The following is a 21,962-nucleotide window of genomic DNA, read 5'->3' on the forward strand; positions in this document are numbered from 1 at the left end:
CATTTTGTAGGTCTACAACATGTCCATTCGCAACCCTACTTAAATAGACGGAAATCGCGCTGAAATCAGGCTCAAATTTACTCAAAGTGAGATGTGCAGTCCAGCACGATCACCAGGGCTAAAGTGAGATTCAGTTAAGTCATCTTAACATGAAAACGCAAGTCTACCTATCGCATCGGGTGGACTAACACCAAGTTAAACTTTTTTTTTTATGACTAGTGTGGATTACAGAAATGATTCGAACCATAAGTAAGGTCTCAAAGCTTGCATCGGAGTAATTCGGATGACGAAGGCTGCACGCCCGAAACGTCAGCTTTTTAATTCTTTACGGTGGCTAATTTACAATTTCAACGTAGTTGATATTGCCAAATTACCTTGTTAGCCCCACCGACGCAGCACAAAGTTTCTTTAGAAACTTTCACCCTTTATTCATTTATTTAGAGACTGTTTGGAGAATTCCAGCTGAGGCTGGTTGTTGATTACAGAAGTATTTGCATACATTCTTCAGAAACTCGGTGTGTTAGTATCATTATCTACACACTACACATTCCCTGACCTCACCCCTGAACAATTGCTTTTCAGTCTTTTTGGGGTTGGGTCCACCCAAAGTTGGTAAGTACGCAAGTTCGATATGAGCGAGGAAACTGGGTCGAGCCAATATATGGAAATGGCCTTGCTTTCACCAGGTCCTACTGCGAAACCGTGAAAACACCTACTCCTCATGGAAAATTAAAAATAGCAATCGAAAAGGCAGACAAAGAAACAGAAATAAAACTCTTAGCGAGAGAAAACTTTTTTCGGCTTTTTTAGTTTATTTTTCCCGAAAAATTTAACAATTAGCCTCGACCCCATGGGGTAGACCCAGTTCCTGACTCCCTAGCCTCTTTTCCCGCTTTGTACACAGTCATGCGAAACGTGGGGCGAATGAGGAGGTTTCGCAAACGTGTAGCGGTTACATTTTTTGGGGTGTTTTTGAAGCGCTATCCCTCTCAAATCTGCTTATTTTGTCCTTAACCCACGGTGTAAGCACTGTCATATTTGCATAAACGCCGTATTTGTTCGGTAAAGCGCACTGATAGCCCCATGAAACCAGCCCCGCGACGTAATGACGCCCGCACTTCACACAAACCAGCGGACCGCCACTGTCATATTCGCATGCGTCTCTTCCACCTTCAGGATATCCCGCACACATGGCGGTCCCGTGAATCTTTCCATCATAGGATTTTTCCTGGTTACACACCTCTCGAGAAATGATTCTAACTTTAGCTTCGCGTAGAATGTCTGGTTGTGCGCCATTCCACTCCGTGTGACCCCACCCAGCCACGTAACACTCCTCATTTGGTGCGAAAACGTCACTTGGGCGTGGTAAGCACACTGGTTGTACGTAGTGATTGAATGTAACCGGACGGTTAAGTTTCATTATCGCTGAAATGGAAGAAAGATCTGAATGAGAAAGTACTGATCACTTATAAGCGTAAACCATCTCTGAGTCTCTTGGAGGCTACAAGATGACTGACTTCTTAAATTAGAATTCTACCGCTCATGGAAAGCGCTCACACCTCTACCATGTGTCAAAAGGCGAATTCAACTCAATGACGAACTCTAATCTAATTTGACAAGTATTTGTGCCATTGGTATTTGACGTCTTTGAGAACAAAAAAAAAAAACCTACCCAGGTCACAAGCTTACAAGTGCTAAGTGACCCAACCTTGAATAAGCTATGTCTGATTTAACCGATTCTTTACCATAGATTTGTAACTTACTAATGTCATTCACGGGTGGAATATCCTCAATTCCCTCAAAGTACATGGATTTGTAATTTTCGTGGACTATGATGCTGACCACGTTTCGTCTTTGTTCAAACCTGTCATCTCGTTTTACGTGGTGATGATCTCCAAGGACTACCGTCCAGTCAGCAGGATTTTTGGAAGTGCGGGGATCTGGGGTTAAAATTAAAAAAGTAAATTGAAAGCTATAGAGCCTCATCCTGGTTTCTTTTGCATGAAGCACCAAGAGTATTGCTTCCCTGGATGAAACTCTCTCATCCAAGATTAGGAAAGAAAGCTATCACGAGGATAAGACGTAACATGAAATGGCCGCTAGAATATTTAAGATCGGGATTCGTTTTTCGCGACAACCTGAGTGCGTATCGCTTAAGGGACACTGAAAACAAAGTAGCTCTTCCTCGGGCACGCTCTGATCACCTGCTGAGGATTTGTTCATACAGAAGAACCCAGCTGTGGAACAACTCGCAGCTACTCACTCAGAGCCTTCTACCAGTTTACTCACACTTTTCATTTCTCCACGCGAATAATGATCTACAAGAATATTATACCGCAGGAGCCTCAAACTTTCGACCTCATATTTGTAGAACGAATATCAAACAGTTTACCATTGTTTTTAAAGGTCCTAAAGTTTGAGATTCTCTACCTATTGATATTTCTAGTTGTGAGTCTCTTTTTTCTTTTGTCTTTGCTTACTGAAACAATGAGCAGCAGTTACTATCCAGGTATCAGAGATGATTGCGCCGCCGCAGTAGTGGCTTCCATGAAAAAACAAGGCAGCCTGCCAAGGCCACTTTCCCTGAAAACTCTGGGAGCCACCCACAATCCTTTTCACGCGTCCGACTCTACTGTTTCGTATCTTTCTGAGCCCACAATCCTGAGGAAAAGCTGAGCAAGAAAAAAAAAGTTAGCAGGGTATGTTAAAAAAACTTTCTTTTGATTAAAGCTAAATGAAGCTAGCTCAAGTCTTCTTCGACAATCGTTCATGTTGTGGTTATATTCGAAAGGATTTACGATGGCGAAAATCTTGCTTGTTATTTTCAGTGATGTTACAGAACACAACCCTCCTCTTAGACTATCAAAATAACGTTATCCTCTAAAGCTCCGGAGGTAAACCTAGCTTACAAGCAAAGGTTGGTGATCCATCCAGCCGCGGATGATCCAGGTTTCTATAGAATGAAGCGACCAGGAGTATCACTGAGACCTTTGGATGGGACACAATGTCCATTGCAGATTATCCCGATGAGTATCCCAGAGAAAGTAAACAGCATTGTCAAAATCTAGCTTTATTTTCCAGTGAGGTTATTAGGAAAACTCCATAAACGAAACAAAATATTGTAGCATCAAAAACTCTGACCCACCAAAATCCGTCGAAGATGACGACGATTTGCCTGCAACCAAAGAAAAGAAGAATCACCATAAGCTTCAGTCTAATGAAGGCATCAAAGAACATTATAGTTAGTTTTCGTTGCTTTTAAGCCAAGTGGATGAATTGTGAACACAGCGAAAAGTCACTTGCAAGCACGAGGCGACTTTGTTTCTCGCTTTCACCATATGGCTTGCGTGACCCTTGCTTCTGGTTAGATAAAAGTATACGAAAAAGGAAGTTTTGTCGGGAATCGGTTTTCGCCGACAAAGAAACTCCCAATTTCTTGATTTTAACAGTTTTAATAGCCCAGCACTCAGCCTAGCTGTCACAATTCTTAGTTTTTTTGACTCCCTCCCTCGCTACTCTCACACGCTCCCACTACTCGTCTCACCGGAAAACAGAAACTTGCGTAACGCAACTCTCAGTCACGACACTCTCCCCCTATTTGATACCGGAGGTGTCAAATATAAAACAAACGAGAATAAACGTTCCTTTAGTGTTCTTCTTGATCAGCAATAGCCCTTATGAGCTCTGGAGCAGCCACAGCCGCTCTCCTGGGTGTAAATACCCGACCTGTAGGGTTAAGAACTGGATCTTGAGGTTTCTGGGTCCGGTCACAGGACAACTCCATGGGGCACAACTGTTGGATCGCCCCCTCCAGATAGGATTTGTCTGCTCTCAGTCTTGCTGTTCTGACGACTCCGTCTCTGCCTTTGATTAGCTTCACCACGATCCCGAGGTTCCACTTTCCTCTGTTACGCTCGTCATTTTGGATTAACACGACATCCCCTTCCTTGATAGGCGCATAAGGGCTATTGCTGATCAAGAAGAAGACTAAAGGAACGTTTATTCTCGTTTGTTTTATATTTGACACCTCCGGTATCAAATAGGGGGAGAGTGTCGTGACTGCGAGTTGCGTTACGCAAGTTTCTGTTTTCCGGTGATGACAGCTAGACGTCAAATTTGCCCGTTTTAACCTTGAGTCCTTTGATATATGAGACGAGTAGTGGGAGTGTGTGAGAGTAGAGAGGGAGAGAGTGAAAAAAAACTAAGAATTGTGACAGCTTGGCTGAGTGCTGGGCTATTAAAACTGTTAGAATCAAGAAATTGTGAGTTTCTTTGTCGGCGAAAACCGATTCCCGACAGCATATTATTATCACTTGAGCGAGCATTGTGGCGCATTTCGCGGGCTAGAATAGGGATTTTGATGAGACATTGGTGTACGAAAAAACTACTGATCTATGCGCGTCAACCTTCCTAGCCTTCTGGTTTTGCTCGTAACCCTTTCCTCCACCCCCAGATCAACCTGTTCTTTTTCTCCATAGAAAACAGGATTGACTGGAAGAAGTATGGATTAGAAAAATTTAGGATGAGTTTCCAGTAGTGTTAGCTTTTATAAAAGGTTTTAGACTGGGTTTCATAAAGCTAAACCCCAAATAAACTTTAATGGCCAATCAGAAAGAAAGATTAATCTCACGAGAGTAAAAACATATAAGCCTGAAGCGCGGGAAAACAAGAATGATCAGTAGTGATTGGTTTTAGTCTTGTATCTGATTGGTTGAGACGGTGTGCGAGTTTTCTGGACCAATCACAAAGCGTAAGTGAAATTAATGGGTCCCACGCTATCGGACACGCATGAAGATGACAAGAAAGCTACGATATAACACAATCGGCTATGTTCAGTGATTTTTTTCCCTTTTGTTCTTGTCTCACTGGTGCCAAAATCGTCTTAAGCTCACCTGATAGAGACAGCAAGCAGCAAGCATTAAAATATGTTCCTACTTTACCATTGAAATACGTATTGTTGTTTGACTTATGTTACAACAGATCACCTCAATTGAGTGTTTTGATTCTCTGCATAGTGAAATTAAAAATCCATCGACTTCTGTCACATAATTTGACATCAAACGGAAACCTCACTTCAAAATGTCAAATTCCGGGACACAGATAAATCTTCTGTTTTGCTTTCCCGCGGTTCAGTTAGAAGTCACCGTCGTTAAGCCAATAGGGACCTAAGCACTCAAGACGGCAACGCCAAAGAAGACGTCGATTGAGAGGCGAGGTTACTTAGTGATAAGCCTACCGGTCTCTGGATGAAGAGGCCTGGGACCTAAGCACTCAAGACGGCAACGCCAAAGAAGACGTCGATTGAGAGGCGAGGTTACTTAGTGATAAGCCTACCGGTCTCTGGATGAAGAGGCCTGGGACCTAAGCACTCAAGACGGCAACGCCAAAGAAGACGTCGATTGAGAGGCGAGGTTACTTAGTGATAAGCCTACCGGTCTCTGGATGAAGAGGCCTGGGACCTAAGCACTCAAGACGGCAACGCCAAAGAAGACGTCGATTGAGAGGCGAGGTTACTTAGTGATAAGCCTACCGGTCTCTGGATGAAGAGGCCTGGGACCTAAGCACTCAAGACGGCAACGCCAAAGAAGACGTCGATTGAGAGGCGAGGTTACTTAGTGATAAGCCTACCGGTCTCTGGATGAAGAGGCCTGGGACCTAAGCACTCAAGACGGCAACGCCAAAGAAGACGTCGATTGAGAGGCGAGGTTACTTAGTGATAAGCCTACCGGTCTCTGGATGAAGAGGCCTGGGACCTAAGCACTCAAGACGGCAACGCCAAGGAAGACGTCGATTGAGAGGCGAGGTTACTTAGTGATAAGCCTACCGGTCTCTGGATGAAGAGGCCTGGGACCAAAGCACTCAAGACGGCAACGCCAAAGAAGACGTCGATTGAAACATGAATGTCTTCTTTCAATTAGATTTTCGAAAATGACTGCACGTGTTTACCGTGTCTTACGGCGCCACACCTCAACTTCAGCATAACGTATATAAGCAGCGTTGAGTTCCATATGGAAATTAAAATAATTTACCATCGCGACTTCCTTTCGCAGACGACCCAAATTTTGGTGATTTCACGTTGTTGTTTTGCAAAGGACGGCTAAGAAATGTACAAAGTTTTAAAACGCACGTGCTGGCTTTTGTTCTGTCCATTATATATATCTTAATTAACCAAGCGCGAGGGCCGTACTGAGAGAATATCAGCCCGAGATCTTGACAGTATGGACCGAGCGGAGCGAGGTCCGTACAAAAAAGACCTCGGACCGATATTCTTCCAGTACGGTCCCGAGCAAGCTTGGTTAATAAGAGATTTATCATACGACTGAAGTTCAAAGGGACACAAGTGCGGTACCATTCGGGACCATTCGGGACAGTGCCGGGTCCAATACTGAGAGAATATTGACCGGCAATAGAGCATTTTGATTGGTTGATTTTAGTTATTGGCCCTCTGACTGCCCGAGTCGTGTAATAAATCTTTTGTTTTGCCACCTGTTCGTCGCCGTCGCCGTCGTGGTTTGCTCATTGTCCCTAACCTGTATTGTGTCCAGAACACTTGCGCCAATTTCTCAATCCACTCACGTCTGACACGCATTCTCCCGCGCTTCAAGCTGATTGGCTCCTTGTGATATTTCCTCTATTCTGATTGGCCTTTGAGATCACCATGGCTTTGGTTTTACGGCAGTCAATCGCAAAGATCTCCGGGTTAGTAGAGCAAAAAAACCGCGAAGTTTACGAGGAAACAAAAACAGCTTTGCGTTGACAGCTCAATAAACAGCATGCGTGACATAAATAAGTCAATTTTAAAAGAAAAGACTGCGTGAAAAATCAAAACGGTTCAGTACTCACCAAGGAGCGGAAGAACACTCAAACAGATAAAACACAATCCAAAAAGCATCCTAAGTAATTACTGAGACAAGAAGGAAAACAATCATTAAAAGTTGGTCATCGCTTAAGCTGGACAACATGTCAGCTGAACTAGACTTCACGAGCATGCCTGATGGATTGTATTGGCCTGGACAATAAAAACACGGACAAATGAATTAAATAAAATTGTAAAACTTTAGAAGGAAACTTTACAATAAGGATGAAAACTTATTGAACGATAGTGAGCAAGGCTGGTGCAGGATATAGAACAATTATGCGAAAGGTTCTAGGTGAATTCTTGAGAAGGGAATAGAAGTTCCGCTCTCTCGAGTGGATGCGACCTTTTAAGCTTTTTACGAAATTTTCTGCTCCGCGTTTAGCTCCTTATGACGACACCAGACCCCGTTTTTTTATGAGAAACAACAGATTTTCTCTTCGTTTCACAACTATTCGACCATTTGACCCTTACAGAGTGTTACGCTGCCAATTGAAACGTGGGCAATGTTTTTTTACTATAAAAATCGATGCAGTGTGTAATGTTTCAGAGATCCCGAGCAGGTACTGGATGGAAATATCTGCTTGCTATTGACAAAAAGACAGTTAAACTTAATGAATCCTGTTATTTTGAAGCTTTTGCGATATTTCGTATCGTTTCGCAAACATTCGAAGCGAATTCACTACATGGAAACGATCCGAGCGCATGTGTGAATCGCAAATCTATCTTCACAAACTGATCACGACGCTTAAAAATGAATAAATTAATTTAGAGGCCCTTATATACATTGACAACTTGGGTGACCCAGCAGATTACCGCTATCGACTTAACGTTTTCCAGGGATTTCCTTGTTGTCAGTGCGCCAATTCGGAAACCTTGTGAAAATCTCCATTGCTTCTAGTCGATGTCATGCTCAAAGACCTTTAAGATGACTCATGATTACGAAATCCACAATAAAGCAGAGGGAACGTTGATTGGAATTGAAGGACATCTGAGAATCAAAACTGAGTTTAGAGGAAACTCACGAACTCAATCCTTACACTTCAGAAATACTGAAAACTCAAGTGTTGTTCATCTGTTCATAGCCATTGAACAACAGTCTTAATGGTGAAACCCTGACTTACTCGAAAAAAACACAGCAGTGTCTAAGGTCACCCTCTAGCCAAAACCATACCTCACTAACAAAGCACTGATAACTTCACAGCATACCTAAGATGTATCGAAACTTCTGTCCCCAAAGGTATGTCTTCTCCGAATGGACACTGTAGCTCGTGATCGCGTACTTCTCCAGTTGAAAAGCGAAAAATATCGTTCTGTGCGAGTTTTACTCCGTTCCTATGCGAGTTTGACCAAATTTTGCAGCCCACGGACGAAGTACACCCACACAGATTGTAACGTTGTATGTGGTGAGGTCTAAACTTTCGCTACAAAACACCCGCCGTTATTTGTCTGTCAGGAAACGATTAGGTGACCCAAACAAATGAGTTCGTAGGACCCCAGCAGGGAGTTCTCATTCGTCCCGTGTACCGGTATATATCAAGCTCTTGGATCTTTGCCTGAATAGATCTCTGTGAAGATGGGTCATTTTCTAAAGATGCAAGTGGCCTGGCTCGGTGTTCTAAACAATGGGTTGTGTAGATCTTTCAGAGCCTCGGAGATAAAGCCAGTTCGATGTAAAGGAGACGAACAGCCCTCAGGGCATGCCAAAACACATAATCAACTAGTCTGTTGTTCTTAATATTTTGACGAACGAAAGCCACTGTCGTCGCCATTTCAAAGAAACTTGAAGACCAAAACATCCAAAACCGTAGGTTTGTTTATTTCCGGGAAATTCTAGACATCAACCAAAGGCGTGTGGAGTCGCACAAAAAGGATAAAGGATAGTAGTTCTCTGTTTTATCGTCGCACGCCTTTGTGGCTGGCGTTAATAGACAGGAAATAGAGGATTTTTTTGTTTTTATCTCCTTTCCTTTTTATTGTGTTGTTTGTTCGTTTATTTCAGTTATTTGTTTGTTTGTTTCGTTTTGCTTTGTTTTCTACCCTATTCATACTACCTGCGGCTAAGTCCATCGCGTAAATAAAACGCAATCAGTACAAAAAAATTCGCCATGTGAGAACCCTGTAAGAAAATTCATCCGCTGATTTCTTGCGCCAACTGCCCCTTATCGAGCCAGATCCCAGAGATGCGCCCCGCGAGACACTGCGACCCCTGTTTGAAAATCCGAGAGAGACTAAACACCTGCTTTACATTTCCTTATCACAAATCGTCGCTTTAATCAGATTAATACATCCAAGGTACTGATTTTCTTGACGACACATTTCAGTGAAACGGCGCTTGAATTTTCTTTTAGAACACCTTTACCGTTTTTCTTATTGTCTTTGTCAGGTCATCTGAACAATAAATTTGTCCCAAACAACTCTCCTTTTTTAGAATTTTACTCATCAGCTCATAACCATTGGTATCATTTGTTTCATTATCATTCTCGTATCTCTGTTTCTCTCTGCTGCTCTGCAACCTTGCTATTTTTTTCCCTTTTCTTCCCCAGTAACTTTCATATCAAACAGTACCCGACACAAAATGTAATGGTTATCTCAAATAACCAGTAACCACTTGCATTCCTTGTAACCGTCGGACAGATTCTTAGGAGGATATACAATTGACAGTAATAAGGCAATTTAAGTCAAATTAATTGGCTGCAAACCAGCTTATCTACTGATCTGACGTCACTTCAAGATAAGACAGTGTGGTAAGACCGCACACAACCACAGTTAATTTATGACTGCCATATACACCCGCGTTGGATATTTCTGTGTTGAAAAGATAATTTACTTATGCGATTCTGTGTAACCTTTATCAGTGTCCCGGCGAAGAAAGGAAAAAGGGAATTGCTGGGAATTCTTAACAGAGGTATACTACCTGGGGCCCGTTTGCTCGAAATTCGGTTGGAGATAGCCCAGGATTAAAAACCTCACGTGGGATAAAGCATTTTAAAGACTAGGAATATTTGAAAATCATATATGTGCGCTGCGGTTTAAGAATACATATGAAAGCGATCCTCGCAGTGATAAATACTACCTAAGTAGTAGTGAAAATAGGACCTGAAAAAAAATTTGGCTCAGTTGGTAGAGCACTCAGTCTGGTATCAATGAGGTCATGGGTTCAAATCCAGTACAGGCCTGGGGCTGTTTTGACAGATTTTTATTTGCACTTTATTCAATCTTACATATCTTAAATAACAGACTTCTACGATACACAATTTATATAATACCACTTAATGTTTGAAGTGACTGTACATCGCCTACAATGGCCATGAACGAAACGGTTTCTCGTTATGAATCATTCGTGATGTACACGTCTGCAACAACCTTCGGGGTGGCCTCCAAGCAAATATGTTCTCTAGCTGCTTTCGTTGTTGTAGTAGTGGTTGCTTTTTTCCTGTTTTTTTTTTTTTTTTTATTCTGGAAAACATTGACTCTCTACGGATCCCTTTTAGCCACTTTCAAAAGGGGCACCCGTGCCTTCAAAGCTCTTAATGGCTGTTTAATAGTTCGCGGACAGAAAGGTCTGCCTCCTTTAACGTTTTACACCTCTACATAGGCGTCTTCTTTGTCAACATCATGGTCGCCATCATAAAACTCCCCTTCAAATCTGTGTGAAGAAAGAGGAGAATACTCGTAAGAGATCCAGATGCAGGGGGGAGGGGAAGGTTAGAAGGATTTAGTCGTGTCAATATAAAATTCACCCGATTTAACCTTCCCCTCCGGCTCTGTAGTAATCTAGTGATTCCATTTAAACTCTGTTGGTGAAGACTAGCCCCTCCCTCCCCCTGAGAGCCATGTGACCCTGCAAACCCCCCTCCCCCCTCGATGAATAATGACTGGTCGTTACTTTTGATCCAGGCATACTCAAAATAAGAAGAATAGAGACTGAGAACGGAACTGTTCTCAGAACACCACCCTTCCCTCCCATCGTTACCTTGTGTCATCCTCCTGTCTCACATCAGGGTCCTCCTGTTCTTCCATGCTTTCCAAGCACATGAAATCCGGGGGGACCTCTTGCATCTGTACGCTGGGAGCCCCTGTGAGGCATTTAATGTTCTCTATCACAGTGTGCTTTATTTGTTCCAAGTACTGAAAAAAGCCAATGGTGGACAACGTTTGAACTGCTAAACACTATGACTTTGTGTAATTCACCTTTAAATTTAGTTTGGAATCAGTTTACAGCAAACTTACCTGTTTCGTGTTCTGATTCTCTATTCTGGCTGCGATGTCTGGATACAGGGAGAAGTCTGGTGCGAAATACTCCAAATAGTCTGTGTGGGTCAATCGAACAATCATATCTCTCTGTCAGAAGAGTTCTCGGCGACAAGCGTGGAATTTCGTTATAATTGAGGGAATACAAAACATAACTGGTTAAAAACACCTGGGCAACTCAGAAATCCAGCCCGACCTTTATTTTTAAACTTTAACCATCTTAAACTATCAGTTTATTAATTTTTTTCCCTCCACTTTCCTATGTTTTCCTTTTTCTTTTTTCTACCTTTACAGTTTATGGTTTGAACTCAAGTAACATTTGATTATCGTTCGAATGACTTCACATGTGGCGAAGTAATTCAATCTTTAAACACGTCTGGCAGTTGCGACATCAAAATTGTTCTTCGTAAAACGGATTATCCCAAATTTCCCTCAGAGCACGCTTTGACTGGCAATTAATGGGTGGTTTATAGGAAAAAGGTTTCTCTCCTTGGCTGTCATAGCAGCATCTGATACAACCAAACACTCGGGATCAAATATCTCAATAAACTGAGTCAAGTGTGAGAGCAGTTTACCGTTATAGGGAATATCACTTGAGATTTCCTGATCCACTAGAAGCGATGTTTCGTAGGCCCTTCAAATAGGAAGAAAATATAAGGAACAGCTGAAATGAAAAACTCAAGAGATGTGCAAACATTTTAAGCGTAGACGGGGATGGGGATTTACGCCACGCTTCTATACGTAACGAGAGACGTATCATTTTTTTCCAGCGATGAGGCATGATCATGTGTCTCACAATGTACTCACTTCCAACGTGGATTACGTTTGGACTAAGGAACAATTCTTAACAACCCATTTGCTCTCCAGCGACTAAGCAGTTCACTGGTATATTTGCACTAATTAGTAAGAATTTGTGGTTGCTATTATTCAAAGTCAACGTGGATGGGTACATGTAAATAGACCCTAACTTCAGGTACATTGAGAAATATGTTTTTCGTCTTGTCACGTGCGTGGGACACAGAAAAATTCTGATTCCCGTGAAGCCTTCGGATTCCGCGCTCCGATGCTCTGACAATGAACCACAGAGACTCTCTGGTGAGCAAGTACATTGTAGCAAATTGCGTGCAAGAAATTTCGGACGTCAAACACGTATCCCTCATGGAGCAATTTTCGTTGAGTGTTGAAAGTAATCTGGGTTTTCACTGCTCTACGTGATTGAACAAAAAAAAACTGGCGCCAATTTTTAACCAATCAAATGCAAAGCGCAAAATAACCATGACATGCTCCCTGGCGTTTTCTCGCCCCTCGAGCTGGTTGTAACTTTTATTTTGAGCTCTCTTTGGCTCAGGGTTCTGATTAACCAATGAGGATACTTTAAATGGTTTTGGTCTTTCGACAACCGATGGAACAGTGCTGTATCACATAACCAAAGCTGTTCAGATCACAGAAGGCCAATAACGAAACCTACCAGCACCGTGCAACATTCTTAATGGTGTATCCTCCACCACCGAGAACTAACATTGGAAGGTTGAAGGTCTTCACAAATTGAACACACTCACTGAAAATCGCAAAGAAAAAAAAAATCACATCAGCTCGTGGTGCTGCTGTAAAACTTTGTATCCCTGTAGGCCTTTTGAAATGCAGGACGCAATTGCTGATAAATGAATAAATGAGGTAAGTTCCTAAAGAAACTGTGGTGATGCGTCGGTGGATGAGTATTTTTCCAGCACCGTGCAACATTCTTAATGGTGTATCCTCCACCACCGAGAACTAACATTGGAAGGTTGAAGGTCTTCACAAATTGAAAATCGCAAAGAAAAAAAAAAATCATATCGGCTCATGGTGCTGCTGTAAACCTTTGTATCCCTGTAGGCCTTTTGAAATACAGGACACAATTGCTGATAAATGAATAAATGAGGTAAGTTCCTAAAGAAACTGTGGTGATGCGTCGGTGGATTAGTATTTTTCCAAAGAACACAACTCATACGTATGATGCACGATCCTCGCAGTAGAGAGCGCTATTTATGCAATAGCGAAAATCAGACCTGAAAAAAGTCAGGCCTGTACGGGATTCGAACCACTGACCTCTGCGATACTAGTGCAGCGCTGTACCAATTGAGCTAACAAACCAACTGGGAGCAGGCTGTTAAGTTGATTCGTAATAAACCCGTGATGATAAATCAGATACTACTGCGAGGATCGTGCATCATACGTATCTAATACCGCAGTTCAAAATATATGAACTTCATATATTCATTGTTTCTGAACACAACTCAGTGACCAGGTTTTGAGCACAGCATTTAGAAATAACCAAGAGTCACCCAAATCTCCATGTCGCATGCACTTTGTCAGTTACGAGGAAGGAAAAAATCCGTTGATTAGCTCGCTAATCACTCAGCCATCACTTCTGTCGGTTACAGAAGATGCAGATTAAATTCGTCGCGTCTTACCCATGTCCTTTGATGCTGAGGTTAAAACAACCAAGTCTGTCGCACCCAAGTGAATCAGCTCCACACTGCAATGAAAATAAAGAGAGGAAGACCACTGTCAATGATGTTTAAAACTGCGAGAAAGATACTAACGTTTCAATAAACAGGACACTTTCAAATGAATTGTACCCGAGATGAGTTGTAAGAACTGCGCAAGGGTGCCTTCATGAGACGATTCGCTCTGACGAAGGGCTAACGCTCGAAACGTAAGCTTTCAAAACTCTTTACGATGGTCAGTTTACATTATCGACTCAGTTGATAAAACCAAAAGTACCTTGTTATTCCCACCGACGCAGTACCACAGCTTCTTTAGACACTTAACCCCTTTATTCATTTGCTTTCATGAGACAACCACTTTTTTCATGCTACCAAATGCGTAAAAAGAGATTACTAACAAAAAGATTTTCTGCTCAGAAGATTTTGTCATTACTATCAGACTTTCACAACATTTTTGAGAAGGCTACAATTATCATGAAAATCATAGCATTGAATAATTACAACAATGTTCTTCTGATTCTTACTTGTAAAACAATGCAGCTTGGTTGATAGTGGTTCACAACAGACTGCATTATGGGTTTAAAAAGATTGGCATAACCTGTCAAAAGAAAGGTGAAGAAAGTGAATTTTAACACATACATTTAACCATGTGAAACAATTTCAAGAGACATGCAATTTCATTTATAGTAGCAAATTTTTATCAGCGTAGGCTACGCTGATAAAAATTTGTTCACAACAAAGTTGTCAACTCACGAAGTAAACCAGTCCACAAAATGTAAAAGATTTTCAAGTCTTTTAGATATTGCATGTACTAAAGGTGAATTCAAGAGTCACTCCTAAGTTGCTACAATAGTTGAAATTAAATTTCAATGGGTTTCTTAACAGCTGTGGACAGGACAATTCTTTTGGAGAAACGTGTGAGTTTCAATGGGGAAAAAAATTTACCATTCTGCAAACCTAAAGCTGTAGGGGAGGCTTGTGAGAAAACTACGCACATGTCAACCATGGTAAAAGATTCTATCCCTAAAAGTAAGAGCCCTACCTTGATCATCTATTCCATCTCTTAAAGGAACATTTAGTGAATAGTATCGTCCGTTTTCAACTCCTAATTCAAACATGTCTCCTGCAGATAAACAAATAAACCATAGTTCAACTGTTTAGTTACTGGAAAAAATCTAAATACTTCTAATGAGGAATCCAACACCACAACTTTACATTCCATGCTATCAAATTTTATACCTAGGTTACAGAGAACACCATGGTGTGCTTTGTAACAAGATTAGTGTTTTGTTACAATACCTTTGTCCTGAACTTGCAACAGCAAGGAATAACATCTTTATTTGATGAACTAACCTAAAATTTGCCATCCTTTGTATTCTATTGACTACTTTGTTGATACCTCAGGGTAAAGGTTCCCATCTGAAAGAGAACGTCTTGATAGCATAATGACACCCATTTAAACTTACCAGTTCCTGGAAAGAATTGGTTCCCATACTTGTGAAAGGACAGCGTCATTACTCGATCGGTCAAATAAAAGGCTTCCTGCAAGTGAATTATACACAAAATGAAGAAATATGCACCGTGCTTAAGTTTACACAGGGGATTATATACAGGTATTTATTATATGGCTGTGTCTCACAAGGACTGGGAACTACCGAATTCACGAATTTGATTGGCTGAAATCAATATTGAAAGCGGTCTAGATTTTCCCATCTAGACCGGCATCTAGACAGGTCTAGAAAAAAAAGGTACAAAGAATAGGTCGGTCCTTATGGGGGAATCTTGACCTTGGTCGCTGGTACAGACCTCACTGCATTCAGTCTGTACTGGCAACCTCAGTCAAGATTCTCCCATACAGACCTTCCGCTTGGTTAATAAGAACTAAATATTATCACAGGCACTGCTTTAGGCATATTCATTCTCAAAAGCATGCAATCCAGTTTGCATTGAAAGCAGAATATGGAAGATTTTCTCCTTCACTTTTCTTAATATTTTAGATGCAAGTGAATGCAAATTAGAGATTTAAATGCAAAGAAGTTATACCTGTACTCCATCACCATGGTGAATGTCAATGTCAATGTACAACACACGGTTGTGATACCTGAATTAAAACAAGAAGTCAGCCCCAAGTAAAACAAAGTGGTTACAATGCAAATGAAACATGTGCTCACAGTACTTGACATTCAATAGTGAACATGCACAATTTAATTGTGCTTGTGCTCACAAAATAAAATAACTGATCAAAGTGTTCTTATGGTAAGTTATCATACATGTATAGGTATATCTCCTACAGCCCAGCACACGCTTTTATTCAAAAACATTATTTTGAAAAAAAGAAACTCAATAAAGGGAAAAAATGTATCAATGTCATGAGATAGAACTAAATTCCACAGATCACTCACTTTAACAGTTCCAGTATTGCAACCACAATGTCATTTACATAGCAGAATCCTGATGCCTAATGAGGGAACAACACATACATGAAATAATTATTTGGATTAGCTGTTCTGGAGCCATTTTTATGCTGAACAGTGCAATTAATCCAGGAATGCATTGGCTTTACTCTACTTCACTTTGAGATTGGTCCCTAGAATGATTTTACTATACCGAAAAAAATAAAAGCTAACTTGGACACTTAACCCCTTTAGTTACCATAATAGAATGAACAAAAATAGGTAACTTCTCACTTTAATATCCATACATTATTAAGAAAACAGGTAATGAGAATACTCAAATTTATCACTGACAGGTAGAACTTGTTATCTTGGTCTAACACCAAATTCTTGTAACTGATTTTCAAGGAAATGTGTGGCAGCTAGAGGGGAGAATTTAAAATCAGATCTTGGGAGTTAAAGGGTTAATCTGACCATGATAAAAGTGATGCAGTTCAACAAAAATTTTCTGATTCTTAGGTACGCTTAAAAAAAAAAAAAAGAAATCAGCAACAAAAAGTTAACAACTCCCTAACCTCACCTCACATTTTTTGGCATGATGCAAACCTCCTGCCCAATTGACAGCAATGTCGCAAACCTGTTTATACAATTAGTTTTTACAAAATTAGTAAAAAATGCTTTGAATTTTGTTCTTCAAATGAAACTGTCTGTTCTACATTGTATACATGTATTTATTAAAAACTGGATCATTGGATAATGCAATTCAAGACTTTTTAATGGCTTAGCCATTATGGCATATGAGCCAATATACCATAATCTACAAATATGGTAAGTGTACACGTCAGCTTAAAATTAAAAGGGAGCTAAAAAAATTTAGTAAAATTTAATATTGAATTTAATGTTTTTAATAAAACAATCATTCCATTCGCGCTTGTTGGATATCAGATGATTATAGCCAACTCGGCGCTACGTGCCTCATTGGCTATCTATCATCTCATATCTAACGCATGCTCATGGAATAATTGTTAAAAATTTTTTTCTCATACCCCTTGATTAAGCCTGACTGCACCTTCAAGTGAAGCTCCAGTATAAATAGAACAGAAGTCAAACAGGCCAGAAAACACAGGGCTGTGGACAAAAGAAAATTTCATTTATGATCATGCTTATATGATGTTACCTAGTCTTTTTGGTCATATTGTAGGTTTTTGTTATTTTAAAAGTAATGTTAGTCTTTTGCTTTGTTTTCATTTTGTTTGCTATGTAATTGTAGTGAAATTCATTCAGGTTTATTCAAAGTCGTGTTCGAATTTATTGGAGGTTGTTCAAGATAGTTTGTTCCAGATCTGTCACTCTGTGCTCAGTTTAAATTTGTTAATAATTTGTTAATAATTTGTTAATAATTTGTTAATAATAATTAGTTCAAGTTAATAATAAAATGTTCAACTAGTGAACGGGCTGTAGAAATAAAAAATAAGGAAACTTCATTAATTAGATGGTTCCCAATCGTCTCCTCCACCTCAGAAGTTGTTATTTTTTAGCATCAATTGTCTCACTTCCTCTAGTACGTAAGTAAGTAAGGAAGGAAGTAAAACATTCTCAATTTTCAATGAATTTGGTAAAAAAACAGACATGTACAGAACCGTTGTATATATTTCCAGAATTATATAGGAAGATAATTGTGAGCTCCATGTATCAAGAACAACTAAGTACTGTAACATTTCTTTTACTTAATTGTTTTCACTTTCACTTCCAAGATCTCATTAGTAATTCTCTTTACCATCTGCCATATGTAATGTAATGTAATCTTTATTTAAACACAATCAATTCATCAGCCCATAAAAATACACATCACATACGCTGAGATATTTGAAATTCAAACTACATACTACAACACTAAAGCTGTTTTTCGTGAATGCCGTGCGTCAGACTTAAAGAATGTCATTGATTTTACATTTAACTACCCCCAGAGACTCATACAATTCTTATGATGTTAGTTTGGAGAATTTGGTATTGGATCAACTAATAATCCCCTGATTGATAGTTTTCTTCACTCCCGTCACTTGTTTGCTCAATATATATATCTTATTAACCAAGCGCGAGGGCCGTACTGGGAGAATATCGGCCTGAGGTCTTGACAGTATGGACCAAGCGCAGCAAGGTCCGTACAAAAAAGACCGAGGGCCGATATTCTTCCAGTACAGTCCCGAGCAAGCTTGGTTAATAAGAGATTTATTATACGACTGAAGTTCAAAGGGACACAGGTGAGGTATCAGTTGGGACCATTCGGGACAGTGCCCGGTCCAATACTGGAGAATATTGGACCGGCAATAGGGCATTTTGATTGGTTGATTTTAGTTATTGGCCCTCTGACTGCCCAAAATGTGTAATAATGTACTGATATTGTGAGGGGAAATCATGTCTTGGTCACTCACAGGAGTTTACATGTTAACAAGTAATTTTCCCCCCAAAAAGAAGAATTTTGAACACAGGTTTAGAATTAGGAGCTGGCAAGCATTAAAAAAGAAAGAAAAATAAAGAAATGAAAATAAAAGAAAATACTCACCAGTCTTCTCCAACATTGAAATTGTTGAGCGTTTTGTTTTGCGCTGTGTTTTGTGGTGTTACCCTGTAAAGACCAGCACAGGGTCAAGACAGTGAATCAAGAGTACAACTTGCAGAAATATGGATAAAACATTGGAGAATTAGTATAACAAAGTTAGAAATTGTACTGGTTTTAGGAAAATGAAATTTCTAAGAGTTCTGCTACCACTCACCTTCGTAGAAATTGTATATAGTCACTTGAATGAAATCTACACATGTCATGGTATGTTGCCCTATAAGGCTTGTAGACCTATGGGATAAATGAAATTATTAAAAACTGGATCATTGGATAATGCAATTCAAGACTTTTTATTGGCTCAGCTATTATGGTATATGAGCCAATATACCATAATCTAATTTCTGTACATTGTTAAATCCGGTTTCTTTTCACAAAATAAAGTTGAGAAGATTTGTCTAATATCTTGGGGGCCTTTTTTTAATAAAAAAATTATTCCACTCTCGCTTGTTGGATATGAGATGATTATAGCCAACTCAGCGCTACGCGCCTTGCTGGCTATCTATCATCTCATATCCAATGCGCGCTCATGGAATAATTGTTAAAAAGCATATGGCATGGGTTTCATTAAAGTTCACTCCTATCAAATGACGTCACAATAAATATTTCATGTAAAAACAGTAAATTCAAACAGCATAATAGATAATTATATAAACCCTCAATCACCCTATTGATTCCTAAAGTGCTGACAAGGAGTCTTTGTTTAACAATCAAGAGCTGCTTTTGTTGGTGATCATTAATGTGTGATATTGGCAACTTTTCCCCCAAATTTGGAAGCCAATGTTTTTGTTTTTGGATACCAACTGAATTGCTTGCAATTACAAGCTTTAGTAAAGTTACAAAGAAGACTATACTTAAGTGCTTACATGGTCATAGGCAAGCTCCTTAAAATTCAAATGAATAAAGGGGATAAATTTCTAAAGAAACTGTGGTGCTGTATCAGTGGGGGTAATAAGGTAATTTGGTTATGTTAACTAAGTTGAAATTGTAAATTGACAACCATAAAGAGTTAAAAAGCTGATGTTTCGAGCACTAGCCCTTTCTCAGAGTGAATGGAGGAATTGTGGGTTGTGTGTGGGTTTCTATACAGAAAGTGTAGCTACACTATTGGTGGGAACATGGTGACAAGAAAAACACGAATAAGTTAGTAGAATGAAAAGTGTTTGTTGATACCTATGGGGTTAAGGGTGCCAATTTGAAAGATAAACTTTTGTTCGAGAGTTAAAATTCACTCTTACTGAATGAATAACAGTAAATTCAAGCAGAAAAATTAACATATACAGTGTAAAATCTTTAATTCACCCAAAACACAACATCTGGGGCTCAACACTTATGGTAGCCCACTAACCACAGACTAGTAGAAATTCAGTTTTGGCTAGTGGTTTTTGATTTCCACTAGCCAGTTTGGCTAGTAAACAAACTGAAATTGTCATAAAATACAAGATTTCACTAGCCACTTGGCTAGTAAGCTGAAAAGTTAGTGTCGAGCCTTGTACATCTACATCTACCGTAAATGCTCGAATTAGTGCCCAGCCTCAAATAAGCGCCCCACTTCGAATTAGTGCCCCTCCTAAGGCTCAAAATTTGTACTAAGCGCCCCCCTTCAAATAAGCGCCCACCCCTCCCCCGAGAAAAAATGAGTTTCGGTACTCAGTACGATATACCAGACGTATACAGTCCATACAGTTCTTTTAGTAAAATGTGACATTTTTAAATATAGTACAAATGGTAACGTCCTTTCAAAGTCGCACGGGTTTGCTTCTCATTTTCTTGATAGAAATATCCATGTGAGCACATAGCTGCTTCACTTTATTAATTTCCTCGTAAAACTTTGCACCCAATAGAAATAAAGATAGTGTCATTTTGAGGCTAAAAATTGATAAACGAAATAAGCGCCCAGCTTCAAATAAGTGCCCCCCTTCGAATTAGCACCCCTCTCTTGCCTTAGAAAATTAAATAAGCGCCCCGGGCGCCAACTCGAGCTTTTACGGTACATCTACTTTTATTGATCAACAATGCTTTCGCATCAAGTCAATATAAATAAAATGAAATACAAATAAAAAATTACTATGATAAAATCCATAACAGTAAAAATAAATAAAATATGAAAAGTACACAATTTAATGGATAAATAAATAATTAATGAGTAAATATTATAATAGATAATTAACGCTGGTATTAGTCACACCTACAGACTTTCAAACAATGAGATTTAAAAAGTGAGGAGGTCATGCAACTTTGGATGTCCTGTGTTAGAGCATTCCAATCCCTACTTGTTCTTGGATAAAAACTAAAGTAATAATAATCATGATTGCAACTAGCTGGAATAAACGTATCTTTAGCAAAGAATCTAGTTACACATTGCTTGGGTGGGAAATAATTTGGTATAGGAAGTACTATCAGATTATTAACTGCTAAATAAAAAATATTTAAATGATGGGCTTTGTGTCTGTCTTTCAAAAGATCTAAATCTAATGACTTCAACATGTTTGTCACAGAAAAGGATCTACTGTAGTCCTTTTTAATAAATCTAGCAGCACGCCTCTAGACAGCTTCAATCGAGTCAATTTGGTCCTGTCTGTAAGGGTCCCACACAGCAGTAGCATACTCTAAAAACTTTAAAAAAGTCTAAAAGGCTCTTACCTCCATTTTCTTATGAAGAGCATAGTTAAATACCAGATTATGGGTTAAAGTAAGTCTGTGAGGTTTCATTGGGTGATTAGGGCCTGAAAAAATTGGAAGCAATATTTAGTGAATCTTATCACTGACTTTTACAAACTGAAGATTTGGCAGACGTCTCTGAGCTCCATGTAATTGTAAAGAAAAATTACTGTGTTTACTCAAAGGAAAAGAATGCTCCTAATTTCTGCTGCAGCCGTTACCGTCTAGTTGTTGGAACATCGCCGACAGATGAGGAAAAATAAGACTCAGTTATGCCAAAGGGAAGTGGCCAGGTAGCTGAATTTCAAGCACTTAAGAAAACCATTTTCGAGACAAATGTGTCTCCTCGAAGAGCAATCATCAAAATACTCACAGGGTCACAATTTCATAAACACTTAGCATGGCAGAGATGACGATACTATGTTTTTAGGACGATGTTATGTACTCTCAAAACATGTGCTAATGTACAGCAAAATTAATTCAAAACATAACAAACATGCCATGCCAGGAACTGTAACAACGAACAAAACATTACCATAATGAAAATTTCCAACATCCTCGTCGTAAAAGTAGGCCACTCTTTTCTTCGCCATGATATACTTTTGGTTAATTGCAAGATCAAGCTAATCATAGCTCTTGAATACAACGAAATCGACCACCAACATTCTCGGAAAATCCTACAATAGACCTGCCAG

At 39.7% G+C, this 21,962-nt stretch overlaps 2 protein-coding genes across 3 annotated transcripts; both read right to left on the reverse strand.

Annotated features, from left to right (window-relative positions):
* Positions 1 to 300: 300 nt before the first annotated feature.
* On the reverse strand, positions 301 to 9,214 carry LOC111321230 (transmembrane protease serine 11D). Of its 2 annotated transcripts, XM_022924054.2 has the most exons (6): positions 8,066 to 9,214; positions 6,844 to 6,904; positions 3,146 to 3,175; positions 2,481 to 2,672; positions 1,764 to 1,940; positions 301 to 1,425 (listed from the first exon to the last, which is right to left on the reverse strand). In XM_022924054.2, the coding sequence occupies exons 2-6, from the start codon at positions 6,890 to 6,892 to the stop codon at positions 953 to 955; spliced, it is 921 nt and encodes a 306-aa protein (XP_022779789.1). In that variant the 5' UTR covers positions 6,893 to 6,904; positions 8,066 to 9,214; the 3' UTR covers positions 301 to 952. The 2 variants fall into 2 exon arrangements, with proteins under 2 accessions (XP_022779789.1, XP_088594001.1); XM_088737875.1 differs by lacking the exons at positions 3,146 to 3,175; positions 6,844 to 6,904; positions 8,066 to 9,214 and adding an exon at positions 2,910 to 3,108.
* Positions 9,215 to 10,040: 826 nt separating this feature from the next.
* On the reverse strand, positions 10,041 to 21,944 carry LOC111321189 (histone deacetylase 3). Its single transcript, XM_022924001.2, has 17 exons — positions 21,803 to 21,944; positions 21,250 to 21,332; positions 18,764 to 18,840; positions 18,553 to 18,615; positions 17,036 to 17,117; positions 16,570 to 16,626; positions 15,999 to 16,054; positions 15,640 to 15,697; positions 15,063 to 15,138; positions 14,639 to 14,719; positions 14,121 to 14,194; positions 13,561 to 13,625; positions 12,579 to 12,668; positions 11,686 to 11,744; positions 11,090 to 11,169; positions 10,833 to 10,987; positions 10,041 to 10,505 (listed from the first exon to the last, which is right to left on the reverse strand). Exons 1-17 carry the CDS (start codon positions 21,858 to 21,860, stop codon positions 10,439 to 10,441), a joined length of 1,281 nt encoding a protein of 426 aa, XP_022779736.1. The 5' UTR covers positions 21,861 to 21,944; the 3' UTR covers positions 10,041 to 10,438.
* Positions 21,945 to 21,962: the final 18 nt, after the last annotated feature.

Source organism: Stylophora pistillata, chromosome 11 (assembly GCF_964205215.1).
Source record: "Stylophora pistillata chromosome 11, jaStyPist1.2, whole genome shotgun sequence".
NCBI classification, from domain to species: Eukaryota; Metazoa; Cnidaria; class Anthozoa; order Scleractinia; family Pocilloporidae; genus Stylophora; species Stylophora pistillata.

Bases quoted from the DNA above. Each gene is read 5' to 3' on its own strand.
- LOC111321230 (XM_088737875.1), bottom strand. From the start codon at position 3,012: ATGGACATTGTGTCCCATCCAAAGGTCTCAGTGATACTCCTGGTCGCT. The intron at 2,673-2,909 runs GTAAGCTAGGTT...TTTCTTGCTCAG, and splicing joins TGGATCACCAACCTTTGCTT to CTTTTCCTCAGGATTGTGGG. The intron at 1,426-1,763 runs GTAAGTTACAAA...CTTCCATTTCAG, and splicing joins TCCACCCGTGAATGACATTA to CGATAATGAAACTTAACCGT.
- LOC111321189 (XM_022924001.2), bottom strand. From the start codon at position 21,860: ATGGCGAAGAAAAGAGTGGCCTACTTTTACGACGAGGATGTTGGAAAT. The intron at 18,616-18,763 runs GTGAGTGGTAGC...TGGTCTTTACAG, and splicing joins TATATACAATTTCTACGAAG to GGTAACACCACAAAACACAG. The intron at 15,698-15,998 runs GTGAGTGATCTG...GTTTTAATTCAG, and splicing joins GCAATACTGGAACTGTTAAA to GTATCACAACCGTGTGTTGT.